Source organism: Phocoena sinus, chromosome 16, assembly GCF_008692025.1.
Source record: "Phocoena sinus isolate mPhoSin1 chromosome 16, mPhoSin1.pri, whole genome shotgun sequence".
NCBI lineage: Eukaryota > Metazoa > Chordata > Mammalia > Artiodactyla > Phocoenidae > Phocoena > Phocoena sinus.
Window position 1 is genome coordinate 47,439,722 of NC_045778.1, and position 19,194 is coordinate 47,458,915.

Sequence of the window (19,194 nt, forward strand, 5' to 3'; positions counted from 1 at the left end):
ATGTCATGTATTAAATTAAACTACATAAATTTGCTGATTCTGTAGGTCAGAAATGGTAAAATACTGTCAATTTTATATGATTTAACCTAATAGTTTCTTTTTATAATGATTATTAATTGTGAAAAGTCATACAAAAATAGTCCCTTGGGGGTGAGAATGAAATTAAAGATGAAAAGAAACAGGGAGGCAGACAAGTAGGCTAAATGGGTATTTCCACAAAATTATAGTTGATGGTTAGCAAAAAAATTCAGTGACACACATGACAATGTACCTTCTTTCTTCCAAACCTGTGTTGACAGCTAAAGCTTGTCCTTGGACTGTCAGAAGTCTACCCATAGAACAATCTCATTGATTTGGCCTACACGGTGGCTCCATTTTAGGGTGACCAGTTCTAGTTGTCCGTTCAGCCCACTTGTTTACTTTCTGAAATATGGCACTAGGTGATATTCAAGTGACCTAGGCAAGAGTTAAGGTCTCATAAGCTTTAATCCTAGCTGTGCAGCTAACTTGAGAGAACTCAGACAACCTACGAACAATCAGGTGCTTGCTGCAGCTTGTTATGGGTGTAGATTATACTGCATTTCATTGACGCTAAGGCATCATCAATATTTTCAGTACCAATGAGAAATTTTTAAAAATGGTGTCAGCATGACACAAAGCTTCATTTTATACTTACTAGAGAAGTTCTTTTAGAATTATCTACATGTAGATCTTTTGCAAACTAAAAAGGAAATAAAAGAGGAATAAGTTGGTTAGCTTTTCCAGAATCTTCACATTCAGAGTCTGACTTCTGTGAAGTACCCTTCCACTAAGGGTGTCAATGTGCACGCTCTTCCCCACACAATCTGTCCTCCGCGCAGCCTTGAGTGCTGGCCATGCACCGTTTCTTACAAGGGTGCTCCACTGAATTGTCCTTTCTGGGGTTTTCCTCCAAGACGCTGATACCTGTTCTCCAAGTTCTGATTGTGCACTTTCTCTCCAGTGGGAAAGAAAGGTTTTTAGGGAGTAACCAAGGCTCATATTCTGTCCTCAAATGGTCCTTAAATTATTTGTTACTTTAAATATCAAGGGGTTGCGGTGGTGGTCCCACTGTTAGACCACTAAAAATAACCAAATTCACGTGTGTGAACACCACATCCTGACTGTCTCCTGGTGCACACCGATTTGATGGCATCTTACAATTGATAAAATATGGCAAATATTAAATAGGGTAAGAGAAGAAGTACTTGTTATGCATTTACTAACTTACTAGTTAGTAAATGCATAAGTAGGACAAAGATACTGAATGGTAGGATCCTTTAAGCAGGGCCTTTTCAGGCAAGCAGCATCTCAGTGTCAGGATTTCTAAGGTCTTCAGCATTGCTGGTTTAAACCCTCCATTTTCTCAATTCACCCAAATGAGCAGCCTCAGGTGAAACTGACAGAGATGGACTGGTTATCACAAAATCGATTTGTTCATTCACAAAGGTAAATTTACCGATTCCAGAACCGAATCTTGTTGTCTGCCTAGACCATTCATCTTAGTAGGCAAATTTCCTCAACTGTAACATAGATTATAGGGGTGACACATGTGCGGTATCTCCTGACAGACATCACTAATCAATTGTGGCATTCTTCTCCACTGAGCCCAGAAGTGGCCTCAGCATCCTTCTCACTTCATCGCTTCAGGCAGCCACTACCAGTCAATTGGAGTTGGCACTTGAGAGGAATCCTATATACCAATCCTGGATTAGAAGATTGCAGAGCAAACACGTAATTAGAAATAAGAGAATTAAATATTCTTTACTGTTTTTTTCCCCGTTTTTCCTGTTAAGCCAGGAGAGTCTGATGCATTGCCTTTGTCCAATGCAGAGATATTTCAATGCCAAGAATTAGAATCACATCAGGAGCCATTTCCTCTAATGATGCTGGAAGCTCAATTCCAATTCCTTCTAATAACCTTCTAGTAACCTCCTTCTAGACCATTGCCCTTCCATGGGTCACATCGGGTCTTTGACTGCTGGGTGAAAATAAAATACATATATTTTGGCTACAACCATAGTTCTATAAAGCTGTGTGTTACAAGTATCAGGGCTTGTAGGAAGATAGAGTTGGTGCAGGTAATTCAAAACCTAAAGAACTTTGAAAGCAGTAACAAAAACAATAAAGTGACTAGCAAGATTAATAACATTTTCCCAGCCTCTAAATCTAGGGACATCTTTGCAGCCTAAACTCTGGGGCTTATGCTTCCTCCTTTGAGATGTAATAGGTCCTGAGGGGAAGCTGCTTCTAAAAGAGACCAATTTGACCAAAATTAAAAATATCCAGGATATAGCCTTCTTCATCAGTCCATCATTTTACCAAAGGGGAAATGTTATTTCATCAGCACTTACACTTTTGCTGAAGAGCATAACATGGTGGAAAACCCAGTGGTTCTTGAGGCCTCTGTAGCGGCCACTATGGCACTAAAGGAAGAGACTTCTGGAGATTTTCAGTTTTTTTCTTAAGATTTTCATATTTGCTGAAGCAAATATTTGTTTGCTTGTGAGAAAACGTAAACATGTACAAAACCAATATGATTCCCCTGTGGTACTACTGCCCTCCTATTTCTCAATTGCATTTGAAAGAATTCACATTAAAAAAAAACGCTCTGGTGTTGTTAAAGACTGTAGGTGATTTTATTGTTTGCATATGTTGCTCTACATTCTTCAGGGTCACTTTATTTAAACTTGGGTATGCCTGAGTCTTGACAGCAGATGGAGATGTCTAAACCATCACTTGTGCTTTTGATACACACACTACATCTTTTGAATCGGTTTTTAATCAATTCCAATGTCAGAGGGTGACTTTCCTTAAACTGTCCCTGGATTTCAAGGAAATCTTATTGTCTCCTAGTTGCACACTAACTTGATTGGGGTAAGCTCTGAGTCATAATATCGTTGTGTTGGCATTTCCCCTGTCCATTGTGTTTGTGAGGTACTGACCACACGGGCAATATGAATAGCTAGGAGGCCTGAGATGGTATGGAGCTGATTCATACATTTCTTCACTTCCTCTTCTCTGCTGCCAATGTAAACCTGAACCCATGCCATAGTACATAAACAGCAGAAATGGAATATTTGGTTAACTTATTCTTTTAGAGCCCCTATGCAAAGCTCAAAGGTAGTGCTTCCCAAAAGTCAATCTATGGCAAGAAGAGAAAAAATAAGAATTATGAACTTTTAAATAGAGCAAAATGTATTCTATTTATAAATTGTTATGAGGTGATACCTTTACTACATATTTTTGGGTGGGTTATTCTTTGCATTAAATTCTTGTAGCTATGTTTTACTTTTTAAATTCTTAATTGCAGAATAAAAAGATAGCAATATTATATTGGTTCCCAAAATAGTTAGAGGGATTTTACTAGTCCATGAAGTAAACACGCTTGGAACCACTGCTCTGGGGTGAGGTGCTTGATGTGGCTCAGAGCAGAGTCTCTGTCAGCCTGAGGAATGTTGCCCGTAAAAGAGGGGTTGGGGAGAAGCAAAGGTCGGCTTTGAAAAACTCTCAGTAATCTCAGGTAACACTGGACAACCTAAGTTTGGACTTGGTGAGTGGATGAGTAATTTTAAAAAATGGAATAAAATCTTGTGCAAAACTTACTTCCCAGAAACTTGCACAACCTCCCTTTTATACAAATATTAATCTAGACAGACCTAGAATCTGGGGTAAAACATTTTGTTTGTTTACCTGAAGCGAGATTTTCAGGTAGTAATCATAAAAGGTGTGGAGAAAAATAGGAATGGGGGAAAAAGACTTAATCAAATGTGGAATACATACCTACCTCCAAATTGCAAGTACCTAGAAGGTAAATGTGGTTTGTATTGATTCTCTGTTTACATCTTCTCATTCTTACCGTATTCCCAAGGCATTGATTATAAGCATCTATATATGCCTGTTTACAAAAACAGGGAGAAATGTAAGTAAATGAAGGAGAGACCATAACTTATGCTGATGTCAATGGAAATGTTTGTTTACATATTTATAGATGGGGAACTAGTCCAGGCACTCTGATAAAGATGAGACTGTAGTGTTGTGTCAATAGTGAAAAATACTACTGACCCCTAAGTAAATTTCTATGATACAGGAAAGGGAGATATGAGAAATGAAAGTTGAATACAGATTTTTTTTTAACAGTACAAAATGTTTTCTATTGGTCAAATTAAAAATGTAATGTGTCTATCCCTTTCTCTTATTTTTTTTAAGGTCCCTCTGGAGTTTGATGAAAAGGCAGTAAGATGTCGTTGATTCCTCTACATTTAACTCACCAAATTACGACTTGGTAAGAGATACTTGATTTTTAAAAGCCTTTTGAGTCCTCAGAAATAGAAAGCTATGGGAACTGTGTTTTATTCATTCTTGTATTTCCAGCAGCTCCATTTACATCTCCATTGTACATGGTTGGTATCGAATAAATGTTTGCTCAAAGGATGTACGTACATGGGCGAACAAAAAACTAATTCAAACTTTTGGAAGCTTTAAATTCTCAGTGTTCAAGTGGTCTTTAAATGTGGAGGAATTTTTTTCTCTATGAAAATGACTTCCCTTCGTTTCTCTGTCTCTGAATTTTTCTTTTTCCTTCTGTGTCATCACACCTCACCATTCTAACTCCTTTCTTGAGCAACTTCATTGTCCAGGAAACAACTCTTCTGGTGTCCATAATCCTTGTGCTGACACTTACGTCATCACTCCTGGAAAGCTGAATTCTCTATCTCTAGCTCACATTTTGTGGAGTCCAGGCAAAGGCACTAGGAATATTTGAATCAGTCTGAACTTCAGATAGGTAGTAAAGATGGTTTCATACCCAGATAATTCACCCTCATCTCATAAAATGCCATTGTATAAAGAATACCTTGAAAGGGGTATAAAATAGAACTAGATGAGTGTGTATGTGTGAATGCCTATGCATGTGTGTAAAGGGATATACAGATGTCTGCCTTTATTTCAAAAGACGGAGACCACAGTGACACAGTCTATGCTATTTCCATAGATTATAGCTAAACTGCGCTAAGCCTGCACAGACATAAAGTCTAAATAATCCTTTAAATAACTTTTTCCCTCAGAGATGGTAAATACATTCTTGAAAGCTACAAGTGTGACAAAGGATAAAAAACACAATTTTTCTGGATGACCTAGCCAATTTATGTCTAATTATTTTATCTTTTAAAAATTCTTTCTTAGAAGAGTCAACTCTCCATGTGCAGATTTTTGTGGCAAAGCCAGAAATCACAGACATATGGAATATGTTTGTTACATTCTTAAGAAAAGTGTTGATAAGGATTATTTCTTAACCATATACCGCATATTACTGAAGATAAGTGATACTCAGAACTGGGATAATAATGATACATTCAGGGTGCTGATGATACCATTTAATCTATTTTTAGGTATATTTCCTTAAAAAATATTGTACCTCTTTTGGTCACTTGTGTTTGAGGCTCTCAATCCTATATTATGTTATAGTACTTAAAATTCATAAAGAGCTTTATCAACACATGGTTGCTTTCCTGCAGAGACGGTACATTTTAAATTGGTTCTTATGTGTTATGTGCATCATCTTATCTTGCCTTTGTTCTACTCATCTCTCCAGTGTTCTATTATATTTAACGGTGATTTCATAAACCTGTTTCTTTGTTGTGCTTTAGGGAAAGGTTTGCTTGTATTTTGGGCTTCTGGCTACAGAGCTCTGTATCTGGTACACAGAGAGCTGCTGTAAAATTACTATTGGTTGCAATACCCTAGGTGTGAAGAAAGTGATGTGGTTTGGTCAATTCTCAGTGTAGCTTTTCTCTTTATTGGTATTTGTCTATTCTATTTTAATAAAACATTGGGTAGATGCAGGCAGAATGTGCCACACATCAATTCTATGATCCATGTAGCAGCTTTAGCGGGCTCGAACTGCAAAGGACATACTTTGCTGAAATTGTATATTCAATTGGTGATGTCTACATTGAATTCTTTTAGACCTATTCTGTCTTTTAAAGTCCTGAAAACACTGGAGCAGTCTACTTTGATGAGCACTTATTCAGAACAAGCACACAATAAAGGAGATAATGAGATACTGTTTTCTCTGTAGTACTGTGGCAGTAATAATGGACAAAGCAACAGTCATATTACATTTCCCTTTAACGTTTTTAATTTAATAGAAAGTCGTTCTGTCCTTCAGCAAGTTTTTTTTTTTTTTTTTTTTTTTTTTTTTTTTTTTTTTTATGCGTTACGCGGGCCTCTCACTGTTGTGGCCTCTCCCGTTGCGGAGGACAGGCTCCGGACGCGCAGGCTCAGCGGCCATGGCTCACGGGCCCAGCCGCTCCGCGGCATGTGGGATCCTCCCAGACCGGGGCACGAACCCGTGTCCCCTGCATCGGCAGGCGGACTCTCAACCACTGCGCCACCAGGGAAGCCCCTTCAGCAAGTTTTAGTATATTCGTTCATTAACTCTTCAAATATTTGTTGTGCTCCTGGTAGCTGCCGAGCACCGTATAAGGTGTGAGGGTAGAAAAACCAGTTCCTGCTTACAAGGTGATTTAACAGACTTGAATCCTTTTGTTTTCATCTAAATATAAATGTTGCATCACAATCTCTCAAAGGATCCAATTGCTTGGGCTCCAAGGATGTAGAGGGCCAAAAATGCTTTATATTTTGAGTCGAGAGAGAAACTTTAAAAAAAAAAAAAAAAATCATCTTTCCTACTCAGCTGAGTCTAATCACTGCTTCTCCCCCCCACTCAAGTTAATAGCTGCTTAATTTCCCACTAATTCAATCCTTCTTCATCCCTTCTCCCACTCCCTTTCCCTTCTTCTTGACAACCCAGAAGCATGGCCATTATTTCTTTCTGGTCCTCATTCATGTTGAACAGACCCAATAGCTTTTTGGTTGGGTTCTGAAATTATGGCAAAATGACTGCAGCCATTTTGATCTTCAAGGTCTAGAAACAACCTTCTTTCTACTTTTAATACTGTGAAAATAAAAGGGTCAATGCTTGTGCTCCTCAGACAATAGTGGAGGTTAAAAAAAGAGTGGTTTTTAAAGTCAGATTAATTGAGGTATAATTTACATACAGTAAAATTCACTCTTTTTTATGTGTACTGTTCTATAAATTTTGACAACGTACACAGCTGTGTAACTACCACTATAAAACAATATAGAGAATGTTCTCATCAGCCTTCCCCAAATTCCTTTGTGCCTCTTTTTTTAGTTAACCCCATTCACCCAATCACAGCCCCTGGCGTGAGTGTTTTGTCCCTACAGTTTTGCCTATTCCAGAAAGTCATACAAATAGAATAATACAGTATGTAGCCTATGAGTCTGGATTCTTTCACGTAGATAATGCTTCTGAGATTTACTCATGTTTATTGCAAATATTATCAGTTTGTTCCATTTTATTTCAGTGTAGTTTTGCATTTATGGATGTGCAACAGTTTTGACCATTACCAGGTAATTAATATTTGAGATATTTCTAGTCTTTGCCTATTATTAATAAAGCTGCTACAAACATTCACATATAGTTTTGATGTGGATATATGACTTCATTTCTCTTGGGTAAATTCCTAAGAGTGGGGTTGCTGGGTCATATGGTAAGTGTATATTTAACTTTGTAAGACACTGTGAAACTCTTTTCCTAAGGGGCCATGCCCTGCTGCACTCCCACGGTGATACGTGAGAATTCCAGTTGCTCCACATCCCCGCCAGCATTTGGGGATGAATTTTTGATCTGAGCCATTCTAGTAGGTGCGCCATGGTATCTCATTGTCATTTTAATTTGCATTTTCCCAAGGACCAATGATGTTCAGCATATTTTTGTGTGCTTGCTTGCCATCCACATCTCTTCTTTTTTTTGGTGGGTGGTAAAATACACATAACATGAAATTTATCATTAGTAGTCACTGGCAAACATTTATTTTCTGTCTCTATGAATGTGCTTATTCTGGATATTTCACATAAATGGAATCATTCAAGATGAGGCCTTTGTGTCTGGTTTCTTTCACTTAGCGTAACATTTTCAAGGTTCACCCATTCTGTAGCATGTACCGACTTCATTGCTTTTTATGGCTGAATGATATTCCATCTTATGGGTATACCACATTATATTTATCCAGTCATCAGTTGGCTTGTTTCTGCCTTTGGCTATTGTGAATCATGCTGTTGTGAACATTTGTGTGTACAGTTTTATGTGAACACATGTTTTCAGTTCTTTTGGGTTTATACCGAGTATTGGAATAGATTGATCATACTGTAATTCTATGTTTGCTTTATTGAGGAGCTGCCAAACTGTTTTCCACAGTGGCTAAACCATTTTATATTCCCACCAGCAAGGTACGAGCATTCCAATTTCTCTATATCCTTACCAGCACTTATTTTTCGTTTTTTACAAAAATTATAGCCATCTTAGTGGTTGTGAAATGGTATCTCATTTGGTTTTAGTTTGTGTTTCCTTAATGACTAATGATGTGGGCATCTTTTCATGTGCTTGTTGACCATTTGTATCTTCTTTGGAGAAATGTCTATTCAAGTCCTTTGCCCAGTTTTAAATTGAACGGTTTGGCTTTTTGCTATTGATTTATAAGAGTTCTTAATATATTCTGAATAGTAGACCCATATGAGACAAGTGATTCACAAATATTTTCTCCTATTCTAGGGTTGTTTTTTCACTTCCTTGCTAATCCTTCTGTGCACACAAGGTTTGAATTTTGATGAAGTCCAAATTACCTACTTCTTTTTCTTGTTACTTATGCTTTTGGTTTTATATTTAAGAAACCACTGCTGAATACAAGGTCATAAAGATTTACCACCTATGTTGTCTTCTAGGAGTTTTATGATTTTAGTCCACATATTTATGTTTTCAGTCCATTTTAGGTGAATTTTTGCATGTGGTGTAAGGTAAGGGTCCAACTTCATTCTTTTGTATATGGATATCCTGTTGTTCCAGCACTATATGTTGAAGAGACTATTCCTTTTCCATTGAATGTTTTGGGGAACCTTGTTAGAAATCAACTCACCACAGGTATGGGTTTATTTCTGGGCTCTTGATTCTATTCCATGATCTATATGTCTATTCTTATGTCATTACCACACTGTTTTGATTATGGTAGCTTTGCAGTAAGTTTGGAAATCAGAAAGTGTAAGTCCTCCAACTTTATTCTTTTTCAAGATTGTTTTGGCTATTTGGGGTCCCTTGCAATTCCATGTGAATTTTTGGATTAGCTTTTCCATTTCTGAAAAGGCCATTGGGATTTTGATAGACACTGCAATAAATCTGTAGGTCACTTTGGATAATATTGTCATCATAAAAATATTAAGTCCTACGATCTATGAACATGAGATAACTTTATTTATTTAAGTCTTCTTTAATTTCTTTCAGCAATGTTTTGTGGTTTCATTGTAGAACTCTTACACCTCCATGGTTAAATTCACACCTATCCTTTGTGAAGTGCTCTTTCAAATCTTTTGCCCAGTTTTAAATGATTGGGCCATTTGTTTTCTTATTACTGATTTGTGAGTGTTCTTTATGTATTCTCGATACCAGTCTTTTATCAGATATATGTTTTTCCAAGTCTATGGCTTGTCTTTTCATTTTCTTAACACTGCCTTTCAAAGACATTTTAAAAATTTTGATCAAGCCCTATTTATCAATTTATTTATTATTATTATTTTTTTGCGGTATGTGGGCCTCTCACTGTTGCGGCCTCTCCCGTTGCGGAGCACAGGCTCCGGACGTGCAGGCTCAGAGGCCATGGCTCACGGGACTAGCGGCTCCGCGGCATGTGGGATCTTCCAGGACCGGGGCACGAACCTGTGTCCCCTGCACCGGCAGGCAGACTCTCAACCACTGCGCCACCAGGGAAGCCCTATCAATTTATTCTTTTATGGTTTGTGCTTTTTGCATGCTATCTAAGAAATGTTTGCCAAGCCAAAGACTGTAAAGATTTTCTCCTATGTTTTCATCTAGAAGCTTTATAGTTTAAGGTATTATATTTAGGTCTACGATCCATTTTTAGTTAATTTTTGTATACAGTGTGAAGCTTGGACTTTTGAATGTAAACGTGACATATTCAGTGTCTATTTTGCTGCTCACTCATTGCGTCATGTTAGGCAAACCAGTCAATTTGAACCTTAGTTTCCTCATTTAAACAAAGATGCTTCCTGATCTGTCAGAATTGTTGTGAGGATCAAATGAAAACAAGTATAAAAGTACTTTCTAAAATCAGAGTATAAACGTTAATTATTATTTCTAACTGACAGCAGCCAACAGAATGATGGTAGAAGAATGTGTCATAATTGGAGGAAAGCCAGATCTCAATTACCATCAGTAGAGTGAGTGTTTAAAAGCACTAGATTTTAAATAGACCTGTGTTTGAATTACATATTTGCCACGTCCTAGTGGAAGAACCTCACACAAGGCACTGAGCTCTCAACTCCCCAACTTTCTGACCTATGCAATGGGGAAGAAGTATAAACCTTCACAGGGTAGAGATGAAGCGAGTTACATACAGAGCCTAGTGAGCTACACAGAGTAGGGGATTAATAAATGGCATTTTTGAGAGAGAGAGAGAGAGAGAATGATTATGCATATACACTGTCTAATAAAATGATGATGTAGATTGTCATGGTTTATATGAATGCTATAACAGATGATGGCAAGATCAAGATGAAAAACAAGACTGTATCTTGCACTCTCCTGCCTCTGGGAAAGTGTACACAATGTTAGAACATCATTCCAACATCATTCCCTTTGCCCCTCTGACTTAATCTTGTAGGATTTAGCTCAAATAACATGTTCGTTTAGGAAGCTATTTATTACCACTTTCTCCTCAAATCCGCTCTGTGTGCACACAGTCCATTGTGTATCCCTTTCTTAAAACAAACTGTACCATATCATGATTACCTGCTTATTGGTCAGCCTTACTGATTATATGGGAAGGTCCTTGAATGAAGGGAGCTGTCTTTGAGTCTTTAGAATCCAGTATAATGTCTGGCACATAGTAGGAACTCAATAAATGTATGCTAAATGAAAAGATGAATATATATTATTCATTTCTAATGTCGGTATAAATAGCGTTTGTTAACTAAACTTTTTAGTTCAGCTTGTTAGTTCTAGAGCATAATACTGATGTCTACTCTAAACAGACCAAGTGGACTTCCCTTTATGGGAAAGGGCCTATTTCTTTTAGGTTGTCCACACCCATATAATAACATCCATCATCCAGTTTCCAGTAGTAATACTGGGCACAGATGAATATATTTTGCATTTGTACAGGAAAAATGACACAGACTCCTTTTTAAAGTTTTCTGTAAAGTAATGCTGTTCAAAATAGCTTTTTTGAAAAAGTGTGACGCTGACTACGTGGCAGGGTAAGTTCCTGTCATGAGTACTTGAAAAAAAAATGATTTAATTAAATTCATATGTGTTAAAGCATTGACTAGCTCATATAATATGGAATTTTATGAAAAGGGGAAATATCTGCCCATAAACTTCAATTAAACTGTGACTGAACATCCCTAATTCAATGATCAGAATTTCTCAGCTGATGATCTCATGCATATGTAGTTACCTCAGAATAACGTGAAGCAACTGGCTAGTTCTGTGCCAGTGAGAAAGAGGTGAGAGATTACTCAAAGGAATGCTCAGGACTGACACCTGTTAGATTTCCTGCTCTTGGTAGATTGGGTCATGCCATAGTCCATAGATCCCAAAGGGCCTGTTTTGGCTCTCCATATTACCATAAACTTACAGCACATAGGCAAGAATGCTCTTGTGGCCATAATTTCATGGCAGGAAATTGTGACCCATGTCATAAATTGTGTTAAATTACCATACAAGATAGTTTCGGAATGAATGGCAAGAAGCTGAAAATCTATAAGCTGAAAAAAACTGACAAGAGTTCCTTGTCCTTGTGTCTACAGGGATACACCACTTTTATCTCATCTTGTCTGATGTTAACAGTCCCTATGGTATGACTTAGTGTCACAGCCCCTGGCATTGAGTCAGTCCTTCTGAAATATCCTTGTCCAGAACTATTTGTGTATGTGAAACAAAGAGAAAAGACAGAGACTCTGAAAAGAGAAGAGAGTAAGAAAAAATAAAAAAGTAGGACAGCATGTGGGCATGAAGAGAGGTACCAGAAAAGACAGCAAGAGACACACAGAGCTCATCTACTAAGAAATAACCATGGAATCACTCCTCTCCTCCTCCTCTTGCTACCCCTATTTAATAATATTAATTGAGAACTTGCTTTGTGCTAGTTTTGTAGTAACTTGCTTTGTGCTAGTTTTTCTACTGTGTTCTCTCCTTTTATTCTGACCACAACCCTATGAGGGAGGTTCAGTTGTACCATATACAGATGGGGCCCTGAGGCTTAGAGTTACAGTCTAGCTTGCTCAAAGGCACAGGGAGAGCTGAGGTTCGAACTGAAGTCTGTCTGACTCCAAAGTCCAAGATCATGATCACACCACGTTATCAAAAATCCAGGAATTACAAGACACAAATATGGGAGAAAAGTCTTAGTGGCAGAATGACCAAAAGAGCATGATTTTATCCTAGAAATAAATTACAAAACAAAACATCTAATGTATTTAACTGATAAACACAACTGATTATTGTCTTTCAAAGCGCTTATCCTAGAAGGCCTCATGGTTAAATCTGTAGTGATGCACTGGCGAATGTCTTCTAGGGGTAGCTGCTTTTAGAATCAGCTTACTAGACACATTAAAACAGATTAAATACAAGGATCTATATTTCTTTAGTTCTATAAAAACATTTAAGAAAATTGTCAAGATTGGTCATCCATTTTATTAAAAAGATTTAAGTCCAAATGACTTTGGTTGTTTCTAAAACATTAAATTCAAGCTCAGCTTTCAAAGACCTGATTCAGCTGATTACATCCTGAGGAATATGTGTCTGGCTCTGAAAGAGATGCCTGATCTTGTTAAAATGAGGGTGTGGCTTATTAGGGTGACTGACTATGTTGAAGGGGGCAATCATTTGGATTCATAATTTTGGTATATTCATACAATCAATCAGCCCCTGCTTTTCAGTTTCAACCTGCCTAAGAGAAGAAAATGAGGATAAAATAGAAAATACATAAGAAAGAAAAGGAAAAGATGGAAATATCAGTTACCACCTGATCTTCCAATGCTGAAATCAGACACAGCTACCGGCCAGAAATTAATCTCATGAGGGAATAATGTAAGTACGTGGGTGACGTCAGGCTTTTCTGTGTACACATCCCCCTCCAGACACCAAACACAAACCTCTAAAGAAAATTCTGGCCTTAAGCTGTTGCACATTTCCTCTTTTCTCTTTTATTCCTTCTAACTCCTGGGCAGTACTATGTCAACCAAGGTAATCAACGGGGAAGACCTGAGGAAGCCAAAATGGGGAATTTGCATTGAAAAGGATTTACTTATCTAAGAGGGGGAAAAAAAGAGATAGAGTCAAAAGTGAGGAATGTGAATGGGAGGCTGAAGAGAGGAAAGAAAAAAAGAGATAAGCCTGCATGGCTGATTATCAGCGAAAACTCTGTGGAAAACTAGAGTTAAGGGTGCAAAAAGATTTGAGGGAACTTCTAGAAGTGGGATATATAAGAAATGAGAAGGGAAACTTCAAAAAGTACTGCTAAGGATGATGAATTTTGGATATTCTATAAAAGTTCTATAAAAGATACTAGTAAAGATGAGAATTACTTTACATTCCTTTTGGTTGTTGAATTTTGTCTCTTAGACTACAACACAAGACTGGGCTAATGAGGGGTTCTTGATTTGTTTGGGTTATAGAGTATTACATTTACAGCAGGTGTCCTTAATGCTGGATTCATGGGAGGACTTTTAGGTTGCTTATATTGATAAATTTTCATAATTAGATGCAATTTTGTGTTTATGTGTACATGTATATTTTGAAAGGATGAGCATCTTCATATTCATAGCTTTGATCAGATTCTTAAAGAGTTCATCATCCTTCTCCTTAAAGAATATAAAAGGACTGCCATTGAGGAGAGAGAAAGTACAGTCTCAGGGCAAAAGACCAAGTGAAAAGAACGTAACTATAGAAGATAACTAATTTCTAACTTTACAGCAGAAGCTTGATAGTCTAATCCAAATCCATTTATTTTTGCCAAAGATACCAAGGTATTCATTTACCACCTGACTCTCCTCCGCCCATCAAACTCCTCTCTTGATCTCCTTGGTATTTGAAATAGATTCAGTGATTTTTAAAAAATAAAGTAATCCATGAATGTGCTAAGTGAGAGAAAAAGCCACTGAAATTTTCAGGAACTACAGAAAGATGGGGGGAAATCAGCATTAAACTCGCAAGCAAATCATACATTTATTATAGTTTGGGAAAGGCATCATGATAGACTTGAAACAAAGGAAGGCATAGCGAATAATAATGGTGAGAGTATTAGGGTTATCAAACTGATTAAGTGTCCCCTGTCAATGTACATGGAAAGGTGTTATCAGTTATTACTCTTCTGCTGAATGGATTACTGTATCATACTTGTTACAGAAATCTTAATTCAATGCATCACAGCCTAGGCATCAAGTTATATTAACTGGATAAACATTTAAATAATGGAAGGCAAATATCTGCAAAAGGGAGGAACTGAGAACCATGAAAAAAATGCCATTGCTTTGTTATGTTTGTTTGAACCACCTACTCAAGTGTTTTATTCAAACCCCAAATGGGAGGCACAGAGCAGCTCCCAAGTCTTTCAAACACGCCTTCTTTCTTGATTTGCCTCTTTCCTTAAAAGCAGCACCCACAAAAAAGCAGCGTTATCCTACTCAAGACAAAAAATTTGACTTAGTGTCTTAGGAGAAGGCTTTCAGCAAAGATTAGTCTCTAGGATTCCATGGGCAGAGTATTAGACATGTCCTAGGCATTCGTTAAATGCTTGTGGAATAAACGACTAACCAAATGAATAAATGAACAACCACGTTTCACCCCCTGCTGCCACTGTGGATATATGACATTAGGGGCAGCAGAAGGCACAAAGAGCATCATCAGGGAAACAAAACTGCCCCCCCAACAAAGTACTCCCTTACCTCCTTCAGAGAGCAGCCGCTTCCTAAATTGGCTGCTCTGAAAGCTTTAAAGGGCTAGTGCTCTCCCCAGAGGTTTTATGACAGGAGTGGGAGATACTGCCTCATAAAGGAATCTACCAAAGAATTCTGGGGGAAAGAAGGGTGTGCTACGCAGAAATAAGGCTCCCCCCACCAAGATGTCTACATCCTAACCCCTAGAACTTGTAAGTGTTAAATCTCAAGAAAGAGTTAAGGATACAGCTGGAATTAATGTTGCCAGTCACTGGACCCTGAGATGAGGAGAGTGTCCTAGATTATGCAGGTGGGTCCCATGTAATCACAAGGGTCCTTTAAGGAAGACTGAGGCAGGAGAAAAGGTCAGAGTGATGCAATATGAGAAGGACTTGACCTGCTGTTGCTGACTTTAAAGATGGAGGAAGGGGTCTCAAGCCAAAGATTGGGGGCAGCTTCTAGAAGATGTAAATGGCCAGAAAATGGATTCTCTCTTAGAGCCTACAGAAAGAAACACAGCCCTGCCGACACTTTGATTTTAGCTGAGACCCTCATTGAGGGTCTCACTGAGACCCATCTTGAACCTCTGACCTCCAGAACTGTACGATAATAAATTTGTGTTGTTTTAAGCTTCCAAACTTGCAGTAATTTGTTACAGCAGCCATTCAAAACAGAGGGTCAGTGAAGAGGAGGGAAGGACCTGAGAGGCAGGTAGACTAGTTTTGTCATTACTAGCCATGGGACCTTAGGGAATTTATTTCACGTCTTTGAGGCTTTGTTTCTTCTCATCGCTGTAGTGGGTTAAAAATAGCAACCTCATAAGGCTACTTTTGATGTTAAATGAGATCACATCTTTGAATCGCCCAGCTCCAGGCCTGTTGCACTATGCAATGTGGGTGTTCGTCATTGTGATCTCTCTTCCTTTTCTTCTTCTCTACCCTCCACAGTCACTGAGTGCCAGGATGCAGGGTAGGCAATACAAAAGAAGAGAAAAATGAAATGCATGGAGATGGAGAGTCCAGCCTGAGAGGCCTGGGATAGGGAATCCATACCACCCACTGCTTCCTGAGGCAGGGACCCCAGTCCTGTAGTCTATCTAGGATTTTATAAAATGAGGGTTTGAAGGGCTGTATCATTTGTTTGTCAGTGAGAAAGAAGGGAAGGAAGCGGGTGGAGAGGGAAGAACAGGAGAAGGTATGGGTGAAGCAGGACAGAGGAAGGAGGAAAAGGAATGAAGGGTGAGACCCAGGCTGGAAGAAATAAAGGGCAGGATTCTCCTGCAAGGGGAATCAGATGAGGGAAACTTCAAAATCAGTTGGCTGTTCTTTCTTTTTTGTCCGTCTTTCTACACCATTCTTCTCTTCAGTTTAAGCACTACATTAGACCATATTTATACACAGACATTCATTAATTCATTTCAGGTAGAGCTTGTGTCCTGGGATGGCAACGGAAAAGGGTGACTTGACATTTATGTTAAATTTCAAGGGTTAAGATGAACCTTTTAAAAACATTGGAGAAGCATTCTCTTGGGAATAATAACTGAACACTAACTAGCTAAATGTTATTAAGTCTCTGGACCTGTCACTAATTAGCCTTTCTCCTAAGGTGATATGGGAGATCTCTCTCTCTCACTCTCTCTATTGAACAATGTAGGTAAGATCTCTGCTCTAATGACGTTATGTTCTGTAGAATGTTGGTCAAGGTACTATGAATAGTGGAAAATACAAACCTCTAAATTTGAATGACATCTTATTCCCTTTCAGGCTTTGCAGCCAATGTAGATTTCATGACTTTAAATGTACTGGGATAATTTCAAGGGAGAACATCCAAATTGTAATAAAAATCATTGTTAGAGTTTGGATGTACTTCGTGTTCAAAGATTTTTTTTTTTATTAAATTTTGTGATATTGCACAACTTTGACTAAGTCATTTTGTGGGCAAGTCAAATCTATTTCTACTAACACATTAAATTTTAGGAAATAAGTAGATTTTAACCCATCTTTTCAGTTTATTAATAAATTATTTTGAGGAAGTCACAAGAAGAAACTCAGAAACTATCATTTCTTCTAAAAGAATGTATATAAATTGCAAAGTGACTTGCTGTGTAATATATCTACCTTCAAATTATATCAACAAGATTATTTCTTTGTATTCTTTTTCAGGCCAACTTAAGATTAAGTTAAATATCACTTAAAGACATTAGCTATTGAGATTTTAAAAATTGTTTTAAAAGGAAAAAGTAAAGTCTTTTAAAGTGACCATGATGTGTTTAAGTAAATATTTTCCCAGAAGGTTCAGTGTATAATTTAACTTGAGAAGAGATGGGTAAACACGTAGACCTGCTGCAATATTTTAGGAAGTAATTTACCATTTCCTCTGATTTTGGAAAGTCCTTTAAAATAAACAAAATCTGCTGCGATTTCTCACAACCACTTTTTCTAAAGGCTTCACAGCTTTGGTAATCAATAGTGCTGGTAAGTCAGGTAATCAATGTGCTCAGAAATCTTAGGAAAAAATAGACAAGTCACTGCTTCTTTTCTCTTTCTGTCCTTTGCTCCATTGTCCCCAGATGACTTCACAACTGAGTTTACAGATCAAAAGACTTTTTCTGTGAATACTCACAAACTTCTGCTGGAGTATGCAGAGATTTTCAAAAAAGTCAACATTTACTTAGTGTAAAGAGATTTTAAGTTTGAACTAGGAGAGCGATCAGCAGGTTTATCTAACCCTGAAAAAACAGCTCAACTAGCTGTTGCAGGTATTCATCTTTCTCCCCCAAACAGCTCTACTGGCAGCAGTCAAAACCAAAGTGGGAACTTAATAAAAATGAAAATTGTGGTAGCAAAATACACTTACAAGGTTAATTCGACATATTGCAAAAATTTGGGAGGTTATAGTGGTTTCTATATAACCACAGTACTGATTTAGAAAAACCCCAGAGAAACAGCTGCATTTTGATATATAACCTGCCTTGCCTGCATAGGAAACCCCAGATCTTCAGGGTATATAAGTCTTGAGATGCTAGAATTTGAACATAACATCGGGAAAAATTATATGTATCTCTTATTGAGAAATAACGGGATAATAAAACCTGCATGTAAACTTCTTTATTAGGCAAACACATATTTGCTCCCAAGATCATGTTAATTTCTTTTACTAGCGAGTGTCAAAGGATGAGAAAAAGTAAAGTCAGGTCTGATTGAGAAAACTGCACATACCACTGGATTCTCTGATTACCTGTGAATGTCTCCATTTCTGGCATTTGGTAGCAACTGGCTGAGGCAAACCAGGCAAAATATTTTCCAGCTGCTGGAAGATTAACTCCTGCACATCTTCAGTGCTGTGTTCTAAGTATGTAACTCCAAATGAGACAGTGGTGTGAATCACAAGGGAAGGCCCGATTTCCGATGACTCTAGTGTAAGAGGAACATAAAGATACACCTTAAAGTGGGTAACATGTTAGTGTCTCTCAGCATTTCAATCCGGATTTAAGAGTTGATCACAATAATCAGACAATAAATGAAGGGAAAACAGATTCTAATCTTTGAAGCATAAAATTAGGCTACTTCTGAAATTCAAAATCAGGCTTCACTGATGTGGAGGACAGATTCAAGATGCATTTTAGAGAACACACTTTCAGGTCTTGTTAAAGAACCTGAAGGAAGGCAAAATGACCTAATATGTACTGCTTTGGGTATAATTAAATTTATTGGTATGTTTATCTCTCTCAACCACTAAATCGTAAGCTTATCAGGGCAGGAACATTTCTTTTTTTTTTTTTTATGTTAGGGGTAGGAGTTTATTAATTAATTTATTTATTTTTGTTGTGTTGGGTCTTCATTTCTGTGCGAGGGCTTTCTCTAGTTGTGGCAAGTGGGGGCCACTCTTCATCGCGGTGCGCGGGCCTCTCACTATCGCGGCCTCTCTTTTTGCGGAGCACAGGCTCCAGACGCGCAGGCTCAGTAGTTGAGGCTCACGGGCCTAGTTGCTCCGCGGCATGTGGGATCCTCCCAGACCAGGGCTCGAACCCATGTTCCCTGCATTAGCAGGCAGATTCTCAACCACTGCGCCACCAGGGAAGCCCAGGAACCATTTCTTATACATAGCCTATATTCGCTTTAAATTCTGAGAATGAAGTAGATG

The 19,194-nt window shown here is 37.9% G+C and overlaps 1 protein-coding gene and 1 long non-coding RNA gene across 10 annotated transcripts in view; one reads left to right on the plus strand and one right to left on the minus strand.

The window, feature by feature from the left end:
- The window catches only part of LOC116741941, a 453,695-nt gene that overhangs the window by 190,395 nt on the left and 244,106 nt on the right, over positions 1-19,194 (plus strand). For all 6 annotated transcript variants that reach the window (XR_004346311.1, XR_004346310.1, XR_004346314.1 and 3 more), the window contains exon 4: positions 4,228-4,303. This is a non-coding gene — a long non-coding RNA (uncharacterized LOC116741941). The remainder of the gene's footprint in view (positions 1-4,227; positions 4,304-19,194) is intronic.
- Positions 1-19,194, minus strand: part of RNLS (renalase, FAD dependent amine oxidase) — a 272,676-nt gene that overhangs the window by 8,925 nt on the left and 244,557 nt on the right. For 2 of the 4 annotated variants that reach the window (XM_032609122.1, XM_032609120.1), the window contains 2 exons: positions 18,289-18,464; positions 677-721 (listed from right to left, as the gene is read on the minus strand). In XM_032609122.1, the coding sequence (XP_032465013.1) occupies positions 677-721; positions 18,289-18,464 (221 nt within the window). The remainder of the gene's footprint in view (positions 1-676; positions 722-18,288; positions 18,465-19,194) is intronic. The other 2 variants (XM_032609123.1, XM_032609121.1) reach the window with 1 other exon arrangement.